This window comes from Capsicum annuum, chromosome 1, assembly GCF_002878395.1.
Source record: "Capsicum annuum cultivar UCD-10X-F1 chromosome 1, UCD10Xv1.1, whole genome shotgun sequence".
In the NCBI taxonomy this organism is placed as follows: Eukaryota; Viridiplantae; Streptophyta; class Magnoliopsida; order Solanales; family Solanaceae; genus Capsicum; species Capsicum annuum.
The window spans coordinates 38,409,768-38,420,551 of NC_061111.1; the positions used below are offsets into that span (position 1 = coordinate 38,409,768).

Genomic DNA, 10,784 nt, shown 5'->3' on the forward strand with positions numbered 1-10,784 from the left:
GGAAAAAAAATTATTTAGTCATGAAACAAATTAAATTTTTTTAAAATATTAACAAAATGATCTAATATTACAAATGAATCTTTAAAATAGTACGCAACCAATTATCGCTTGTTTTTTGTGGGTTTAAGATGAGAAAAGAATATAAATTGGGGTTTAATTATATAATAAGACAAAATATAGTATAAAAGAAATAAAAATTAATATGAAAAACTAAATTAAAAATAATAATTTTTTGTTTTCTAAAGTTTTTTGCCTATGTTAACTTTGCGAATTTATTTGATTCATTTATGAATTTACTTGGGGAAATTCGCAGGACGAATACATTTTTTATCAAAAAGATCTTGCTTAAAATTTTGCAGGTGATCTACATGCGAATTAAAATTTTCAGGTGATAATTATCTTTAAGATTTTCGATCGAATTTTGTATGACAAAAAAAAACTTAGATTTTATCCTTCAAATTTTGTTTAATAGAAAAATTTGTAGGTTTTTCATCGAATTAGTTTGGTTGAAAAACTTGTAGAGAATTAGGTTATCGGTAAATTCTTTTGTAAATTTTCAATAATTTTTTTTTTACGTAATTTAGATTTTTCTAGTAGTTTATAAGACGTAGGTTTGAATAAATGAATTTGAAGAATTAAACAAGTTTATCATTAATAAAATAAGACTTTAACATGGCATGCCAAGTAGGAGAGAAGAAGGTTTTTAAAGTGTTAAGTATCTTTCGAGGAAAATAGAGATAGTTGGATGATATTCTTGTCCTAAAAGAAATAAAAATGATATTGGTAGGAAATTGTCAAAACATGAGTGACAATCTGTGGAAATTACTCCAATAGCAGCCAAGTAAAACAAAACGAAGGGAATTACTCCAATAGCAGCTAAGTAAAACGAAACGAAGGGAGTACAATTAATTGTTTAATTAAGATTTAAGAAGGCACCGTGTACCTTAAGACCCATGGTAGGTAAGAGCTTCTCAAACACATTATATCCTCTTTAAATTCAACAAGTAAACTATTTTCCTCTATATTTCAAGAACCCTCAAGCTTATACTTCTGGCAAATGTTTAGCAACAAGTTATCCAAAGATCCATATATACTCTCTACATTTAAGCAACAAAAAAAGTTTCTTGCGACATGATTCAATAATAAATTAGTTAGCTAGCTATAGGCCTAAATTCCATATCCCCCGGAGAAAAAAAAACATTTTTTCTCTTCTTTGGGAAGTCCTTTAGGTTTTCAATTAATTTTCACACACTTAAGTCCTAGCTAAATCCATCTTTCATGCATGTGATCTTCTGAAAAAAGGACAAAAAAAGGTCTTTTCTTTTTCCCCTTGGCTTGTTTAATTTACAAGCTTCAAGGTCTAGGGTTTCCTTTGAACTTGTCAAAATTCTCAAAAATGGAAGGAGAAGGGAAGGAAGAAATTGATCTACCACCAGGATTTCGTTTTCATCCAAGTGATGAAGAGCTTATAACATATTATCTTGTGAACAAGATTTCTGATTCTACGAATTTTACAGCTAGAGCTATTGGAGATGTTGATCTTAACAAATCTGAGCCATGGGATCTTCCAGGTACTTATAATTGAGTTGTAATAAATCAAGAAAGCATGCAATTAGAGCTAGGGTTGAATTTTTTATATTATACATTTGTTGATACATTCATGCAGATCCATTAGTATTTTATCATGTAAACATGATGATAACATGTGAAAGAACAAGCTCAAGTTATTTTTATCTAAAGAAAAAGAGGAAGTGGAATGGATGGTATTGCTACTTCCACCCTTAACCCAAAATGATAGGGTCATCCAGAGTTTTGTAAATGAAAAATATTCTAATAGAATATATAGGAAGTTCTTTCCCCTTAAATAGACCCTACCTGATGAGAGCCTGGATTAATCAAGCTAATCATGATTTTCGAACACCATATAATTAAACAAAAATGGAACCGTTTTTTGGTTTCTTTTTTCTTAATTCCTAACACACACACCCAAACCCCTTCTTTAGTTTATTTGCAAATCATGATACGTAGCAAGAACATCTAAAGTTCTGGGATATGAATTCAGTTACATTCAAAAGTATAAATAATCTTTACACAAACTTCTTGTTAGTTATAACATGTCGTCATTTATTTCAGGTTTATGTATCAATGGACACTTGTTATATAAAGTAATTTGCAATTCTCTTTGATATAGTTAATTACTTGATTATGTAAATAACGCTCTATGTGCGTTTCCCCAAATATAAATACATAAAATTAAAGCCTACTCTATGGTGCATCGTTGGTTGTTTGCTTGCAAGCTTCATCAAATTGTTATAACAAAATTTCTTTAAGAAAAGTTATCTTTTTCTGTTTCCTTTTGAAACCCAAAGTTCAAAGAAAAGCCTCATTTCTTGAACTATTACTCTCCAATCTCAATTCACGTGCATCATTCTGATTCGAGAGTTAAACGTACTTTTAAATTTAGACATAAAATCTTTAATTTTTCAAAAAATAAATTTATATATTTTGAAACTCTGTAAAAAATACTATTAGTCTCAAAATATTTGACAACTTGAAATATTTATAAGATATATGAAAAAATTGATGCCAAAAAGAAACTCGTTTGACTCTCGAAAAAAAAAAAAAGATGACACATAAATTTTGACATAGGGGTTAATTCAGATAACACGAAAATTTCCTCAACAAATCTCTAAAATTTCTATTCTAAAATCCTGATATAGCTAGTAATTAATCTCTACAATGAAGTTAACTTTTCGGAAATTAATTTGTGATAGGGAAGGCAAAAATGGGAGAGAAAGAATGGTATTTTTTCAGCCTAAAAGATAGGAAGTATCCAACAGGGGTGAGAACAAATAGAGCAACAAATAGTGGATACTGGAAAACAACTGGGAAAGACAAGGAGATTTTCAGTAATTCAGAATTGGTTGGTATGAAGAAAACATTGGTATTTTATAGAGGAAGAGCTCCAAGAGGAGAAAAAACCAATTGGGTAATGCATGAATATAGGATCCATTCCAAGTCCTCCTACAGAACACACAAGGTACGTACTGTGCGTTGAACTTTTTTTCTTCTTTTTTGATCTATGGTGTTTAACTAATTTTATACTCTAATAGCTCTTTTTGATTAATTAGCTCGTTCTAAAAATATACTTGATAGCCTTTTAAGTGTTGAAAAGCATTTTAAATGTTAAAATTGACTTTGTAATAAGTAAGACAGTGTATTTGGTAAAAAAAAGTAGCATTTGGTTGATGAGTTGTTTCGTTGTTAAAATGATGATCGCCTATGTGTAATTTAATTTATGTCATGTAATTAAAAGCACACAAGTACTTTTAAGGGTGTGCTTGGTACGGTGCAATTTTTTCTTGTTTGAGAATTGATCCAAATTAAATATTTTGAAAAGTATTTTCACTAGCAAAACAAGTTACTTAAAAATGAGAAAAATGATTTCTCTAATACAAATAAGGAAAACAAGTTTATTGTCTATTCCCCACTCATCCAACGTCCCTAACTCCCACACCTTGACTATCGTCATCTCACCCCCCAACTACCCCGGTACCCCACCTCCCCACCCCATCACCCCGTATATAGTGTTTTGTTACTCTTATACTCCCCCGTCTTATTTTACTCGTCTCAATTTGACAATACACATTGATTAAGAAAAATAATTAATAACATGATTACTTTACTATAATACCCCTATTAAATGATGTTTACATTTTAATTTGGAGAAAAAACAATTAATACTAAGGGTAAAAAGGGAAGAAAAAAATTGTCTTGTCTTGATTAATGAAAAATGAGAAATCAAATTAAAAAATTTGGGACGAGCAAAATGGGATGGAGAGAGTATTACATTATAAGTATTGTTGGGATAATATTTTCTTTTACATTATAAGTATTGTTGGGATAATATTTTCTTACTTACCAAATACTAGAAAATAAATAAGTAAATCACTTATTTTTCAAAGTGAATATTTTCCTTCCTACAAAACACACCCTAAATATATGCTTAAATTTCTCTCATCTTATCATAACTTGTTCAAGATATATAGCTTCTAAAATACTTGCAATATTTTCAGCAAGATGAATGGGTGGTTTGCCGTGTATTTCAGAAGAGTGGCACTGCAGGAGGGAAAAAATACCCTTCATCAAACAATTCATCAAGAATTCATATGAACCCCTACACTACACTAGATCACATAAATCCAAACACAATATGCATGTCCACACAAATGATGATGCCACAAGCTGAACATAATGCCTTTCAATTAGCCATGGGAAGATCATCATCAAGCGCTTATAACATGATCAACCATCCAGAAATTCAAGAACTCCATAGGGTTTTCCGAGGCGTTTCTTCATCGTCTAACATGATGAGCTTGCAGCCAATTCTTCAATCCCAAATGAACTATAACTTAGGTGGAAGTAGTAGTGGTGGAGGAGGAGATAATTGTTTTACTATTTCAGGCTTGAATTTGAATCTTGGTGGTGGCGGTGGCGGTGGCGGTGGCGGTGGTGGCGGTGCCAACACTTCTCAGCCAGTGCCACAAGTTATGAACCAACAACAAGATATGATGACAACTGATCATCAGGCTGGTTATGGTGAAGATATGACTAGTGGAAATGCCATGAATAGATTCATGACTATGGAGAATTGTGCTCATGATCATTTAGACAACTATTGGGCTACTTATTGATCAGTATTGTTTGAATCCTCCAAAATTGTAACACGCATGCATGTCAGATCTTCTAAAACTAATGTATTTTTGAAGGATTCAAGCAGCATAGTATTCAGAGAGAAGAATATCATCTAATTAGAGGACAAGTTCTATATAAAATAATTAGTAGTTTGGAGATATACATATCTATATTTTCTTCTAAAGTTAGTACTTCATATGTTTATGGAGGTTCTTTTTTTTTTTTTTTCTTCTTTTTAGTAAAGCTACTAAAGTTTGAATGAAGATGACTCAAATTAATTTTGTGGCTCTCTTGTTTGTTCTTAGTTTGTTTGGAAAGGAAATGAATGGAAATATGAAAGGAAAGGAAAGGTTCATCCTTCCCTTTACTTCCAAATATTTCTGTATTTAATTTCAGAAACATAATTTGTTGCTTTCTCATTCTTGTTCAATGATCATGTTGTTTGTGGAGTGTAGCTGACTTGTGCAGTTTGATATTTGACAAAGGTAAAGGAAGAGTTTTTTTCCCTTGGACAGAACTCCATTTTTACCTCAACAAGGGTGCATAAAGTCTCTCATCTATGCACAAGCAATCTGGTAAATGGGGTTCTTGAAAGGGCATTTTTGGGGAAAAGGGTCTTGTGGAGCTTAAGGGCCCGAAGTTTGGTAAGTATTTGTTAGGAAGAATTGGATAGAATAGAGAAGTGACACAAGGATGAAGCATTTGGTGGGAAGTCCAGGAACTGTGAGTGGGTTGTCATTGAGATTTGGACAATGTTTATTTGCAGCTGGCTCAATCGGGGTCATGGTTTCTGCTTCTGGTTTCTCTAATTACACTGCTTTCTGGTATATATATGCCTTAATTTTTCTTATCTTCTATAGCTAGTTTTGTTGTTGTTTTCCCAATGTCAACTATAGCTATTGGTTACTATTTGTTCTTTTTCTTTTTGTACTTCCATTATCGTATTGTCATGTTGTGGTTATTGTTTAGGATGATTCGTCAGGTTGTATAGTAGTTTGATGGCTTCATCATTTCCGTATTTCTTTTTCTGTACTGCTTTGGACTATTGAAACAGCCTCTCTGACTCCAAGGTAGTAGTAAGGTCCGTGTACACTACACTCTCTAGATACCACCTGGTGGGGTTATACTGGGTATGTTAGTTGTTGTTTTTTCCAATGGCAAGATGGGCTAAGTTGTGCTTCTCTTGTTTATGTTTAGCTCGATGGATCTTTACTGAACATATGTGTTGCTTTATCACATAATTATATGAATCTAGCCAATGATATGGGTTTTTTCCTATGGATAGGTGGGTATGGAGGTGGCAGATTATGGTAGAAGGTTAGTAGGTAGTGGAGTGTTATCTTTCTCTATGATAGAAGATTAGGCTTGGTGGGGTACTGTCGTAACATGTGCCTTATTGTTGTAGCGTTTAGCTTTTGATTTCTGGCATCATTTGTTGGTTATGGTGATAGAGGGCTGGATGTGTGGGCTGACTAGAGGGGATAGAGTTCGGAATGAGACTATCCGGGAGAAAGTTGGTGTGACTTCAGTGGAGTGCAAGATGCGGGAAGCCCGATTGAGATGGTTCGGACACGTGAAGAGGAGGGGCATGGATGCCCTGGTCCGTAGGTGTGAGAGGCTAGCGTTGGATGGTTTTAGGCGGGGTAGGGGTAGGCCGAAGAAGTACTGGGGTGAGGTGATTAGGCGGGACATGGAGCAGTTACAGCTCACCGAGGACATGACCCTAGATAGGAAGGTCTGGAGGACGCGAATTAGGGCAGAGGACTAGGGCCAGTTTGGGTCGCCAGTGTAGGGAATTACTTGGTGGGGGTTTTATTCCTGTTATGATTCCGTGTTCCGTGTTCCATGTTGTATTCCGAATCTGTGTGCTTTCCTCTGCCTTCCTCTGTTTTATATTACTTATGGGTGCCGTATTTATGTTATGTAATCTGCTTCTGTGCTTTACTATGTGTTTGTGTGGTATCTCGTGCCTTGAACCGGGGGTCTATCGGAAACAGCCTTTCTACTTCTTTAGAGGTAGAGGTATGGACTGCGTACATCTTACCCCCCCAGACCCCACTAGGTGGGAATACACTGGGTTTGTTGTTGTTGTTACTCTTTGCCTGGTTGCTTTATGCTCCTTAAAATGAAGTTTAAAGGAGAATTTTTTTGTTGTTATTGATCATTATAATTTTGTTTTTTAATGGTCAATTTCAGTTTTCTAAATTAAAACTTGGGCTTCTTCAAATATTCTATAAATCTAATTAAAAGAGGGACTTCAAAGCAATTGAACGAGAAGTAGTTGAAGAATAAAAAAGAACTTTAGAATATGTTGTTGCGTGTGTTTCAGGATCGGTTAGGAATGGGTCAAAATCCTCAGTAGATTTTTAGGGTACCAATTTTTTTCTTTAATTATTATCCTAATAGTTGTTTCTATTTGTTAGGCATGTATGCAGTCGTTTAGCAGTTCATTTTTTATTTCAGTTGTACCTCTATTTATTTTAATAGCTTGAAGTTCAATAAAATAGTTCTTCCAATTCAATAAAATAGTTCTTCCAATTAAATTCATCTTACTGTTTCAATTAATAACATTGGTATCAGATCCCTACTTATATTAAGGGACTTGTGAGATTTTTTTTCTAAGTTTTATCTAAAATTATTGTTGCAAAACACCATTAAAACAATGGAGAATTCAGATTCTTTTTCTGTCATGGATTCATCAGTTTTTTAAGGAGAAAACTATCAAGACTGGGAAATGAAAATGCAAGTTTATTTGGAGGCTTGCAATTTGTGGGAGGCTGTCGAGGAAGACCACGAAGTGCTTCCTCTGTTGTGGAATTACGAAGTGCTTCCTCTGCCATGGAATCCAACTATGGCTCAAGTTAAAACTCACAAGGAAAGAAAGACAACAAAATTCAACTTTATATCTTGTCTTTTTGCTGCAGTTTTTGTCATCATTTTCAGCACAATAATAACATGTAAGTCGGCTAAAGAAATTTGAAATTTTCTCAAGAAAGAATACGAAGAAGATGAAAAAATTAAAGGAATGAATGTACTGAATTTGGTTAGAGAATTCGAGATGCAGTGAATGAAGGAATCTGAAACCATTAAGGATTATTCTGACAGGTTACTTGGGATTGAAAATAAGATAAGGATACTTGGAGCTGAACTTAATGACAATAGAGTAGTTCAAAAGATACTTGTAACTTTACCTGAAAGATATGAGATAACTATTGCTTCATTGGAGAATACTAAAGATCTGTCAAGGCTTAACTTGACAAAGTTATTGAGTGCTCTGCACTCACAAGAACAAAGAAGGATGATAAGGCAAGACGGATCCATCGAGGGATATCTGAAAGATAAGTTGCAAACTGCTGTCAGGGGAAATAAAGAAAAATGAAGAAAGAAAATTATGGAAACTACGAAGCTACATTAGTAAGAAATAATGCTGCTGCCACCAATAGAAAGAAAGAAGGCAAATATCCTCTTTATTAATATTGCGGCATGAGAAATCATTCATACTTTAAGTATTGGAGAAAGTATGATATAAAATATCAAAAGTGTCAAAAACTTAGTCATGCCGAGATTATCTGCAAAGAGAAGAGTTTACAGCAACAAATAAAGCACAAATTGTAGATCAAAAACAAAACGAGCAATTATTTGTGGCCACCTGTTACGCAAGCAGAAATTTAAGCGAAAGTTGGCTTAGTGATAGTTCTTGGATCAACCACATGATCAGTGATGAAAAGTTTTTTAATAAACTTGATAGATCAGTTAAATCAAGAGTCAGGATCAAAAATGAAGAATAACTCCCAGCGACATGAAAGGGGACTGTAGAAATTGAGAGTCATTGTAATATCCCATAACATTTTAATAACGAGTAATTATAGTTGAAAAATATAAAAAAAGAAAAAAAAATAAGCTAATCCCTTTTAAAGAAGAAAAAGGGGAGGGGGGAGGAAGGAGGAAATCAATTAGGCCTTAGCCCGTCAGGAGATAAGAGCATTAAAATTGACTTTAAGTGAATGTAATGCTCCGAATTTGGTACCCAGAATGCTACACGGTGCTCATGATCCTGAAGGACCACAAGCTAACCCATGACTGATATTTATACTAGTACACTGCATATTATACTGTATATAATGTGGAAATAAAGGCCGATAGGCCATAAGGTTCAAATATGATAAAAACATAACATCAGGTGGGGTATGAAATACCCAAAACAACTGAAATAACTGCCTGAACATAATAGTCTAAAAACCTCTAAAACATAATTGTCTGGATAAGGAGTTGATGGGACATGTACCCAACTAACTCTGACGACTGAAATAACTAAGTACTGTAATAATGAAATAATAAATCATATCGTCCTTGGAGGATATGGACTGACTGCTGATATCTGGAATCTACTGATGCTTTGGAGCTCGTGTCTCTAAACCTATAGTATAAGACACCATAGCGCAAATGCGTCTATACTTTGAATGTGCTGGTATGCATGTGAGGTAGGCTAAGTGCATGGGGTTCATATGCATGTGAGGTAGGCTGAGTGCATGGGGTTCATATGCATGAATAATACTGGCTAAATGACTAACATGTACGTGAGAATACATGCACGAATACATAGTAAGTATATTTGAGATCATAATAACATAAATTTACTGATAACTAATATGACTGGTAACTGAGTTTTGAGGACTGATATAACTGACAACATGAGTGATTGTATCTGACAGTCCTAAATCTGATGGAACTAGCTGAGTTCTATACTATATATGAGTTGACTGTATTTGATAGTCCTAAATTCTGAAAAACTATTTGAGTTCTTTTACTGAGACAGTAGGAAGTAGTTATCTAATCGACATGCCCCGAATGATGCATTATAGATGAATTAGGATCCAATTTATGTCCTGATTGGAAGGGTGTCAATACTGTGCCACTGGTAAGGACAACATGTGAGTGACCCTCAACTAGCAGGTTACTCTAATGAGAATGGTGGGAACCCTCAACTAACAGGTTAAGCCATCTCATCTACCCTCAACTAGCAGGTATGATGTCTCAACCTACGCTGGCTACGTAGTTCTGGAACTCAATAATTGCTTCTAAGAATCACACCCTCAACTAACAGGTGAGTTCCCATCCTTGGGTTCACTCGGTGCTGAATCCTACTCCCATCTAAATAGACACTGAACATGATTAACTGATCTGAACATGGACTGAGTTACTGAATCCCATTGACTAACGGAATACTACTAACACTTGACAACTGACTGAGTTCATGAGATCATTGAAATTTCCTGAGTCATAAGACCATCTGAAGTCTAAGAATCATGGCTTGACTGAGAGTATCGTGAAAACATGACAGGAACACAACTAAATTTTTTGGGTACAAGTAACCCCAGGACTCGATAGAAGAAAACTGACAAAGTATGACTTTCTTGAATACATTACCAATCTCAACAATACATAATACACTAGTTGGGATTATTTCATGAGGCACTTAATTGTCATAATCTTATACATAGACAAGGGAGAAAATAATCACGACTTAATTACATACTTATAATATCATGAACACTTTATCAAGCAAGAATAATGCATAATCAATTATATGGGAGTCATATTGAACATGAGTAAATGGCATACATTTATCATATAAACCACAATTGAGTCATTATTCATGATTCCTACTATACTAGGAATTTCACTAAACACCTTGAATGCATTATTTAGGGCATAGGTATGGTCATCAATTAAATACAATATGATTCCACCATTTAACTCTATTGCATGAATTCCAACCCTATACTAACATGGTTGCATAAAAGCATGATAAAGATTCAATCTTGGTAGTCATACAACCATATTAATATGAACATAATCAATTCACCACATAAATATCATGATATAACATTTAAAAGAAGATTCTTGGGCTTCATGGATGAAAGAGATCCATGAATAAACACCATGCATACCTTAGTAGAAAGTTCCTTAAAGATCTACGGTGAAACCTCTTGGACTTGGGTCTTCAAGTTGAAACCCTTGCTCTTGTTCTTGAGAGAAATTGAGAAAAGAGATATAATTTGGTGTTTTGAGGGCTAAATTTTGTGTTT

General features: G+C 34.1%; 2 protein-coding genes across 3 annotated transcripts; both read left to right on the plus strand.

Annotated features, from left to right (window-relative positions):
• The first annotated feature begins 1,040 nt into the window (after positions 1–1,040).
• On the plus strand, positions 1,041–5,702 carry LOC107871804 (NAC domain-containing protein 79). Of its 2 annotated transcripts, none has more exons than XM_016718688.2 (3): positions 1,041–1,571; positions 2,775–3,040; positions 4,077–5,702. In XM_016718688.2, the coding sequence occupies exons 1-3, from the start codon at positions 1,397–1,399 to the stop codon at positions 4,692–4,694; spliced, it is 1,059 nt and encodes a 352-aa protein (XP_016574174.1). In that variant the 5' UTR covers positions 1,041–1,396; the 3' UTR covers positions 4,695–5,702. The 2 variants fall into 2 exon arrangements, with proteins under 2 accessions (XP_016574174.1, XP_016574180.1); XM_016718694.2 differs by having other exon boundaries at positions 4,110–5,702.
• A 1,727-nt stretch (positions 5,703–7,429) lies between these two features.
• Positions 7,430–8,074, plus strand: LOC124897565. The gene is made up of 3 exons (XM_047410424.1): positions 7,430–7,555; positions 7,639–7,652; positions 7,801–8,074. The coding sequence occupies exons 1-3, from the start codon at positions 7,430–7,432 to the stop codon at positions 8,072–8,074; spliced, it is 414 nt and encodes a 137-aa protein (XP_047266380.1).
• The last annotated feature ends 2,710 nt before the right edge of the window (positions 8,075–10,784 follow it).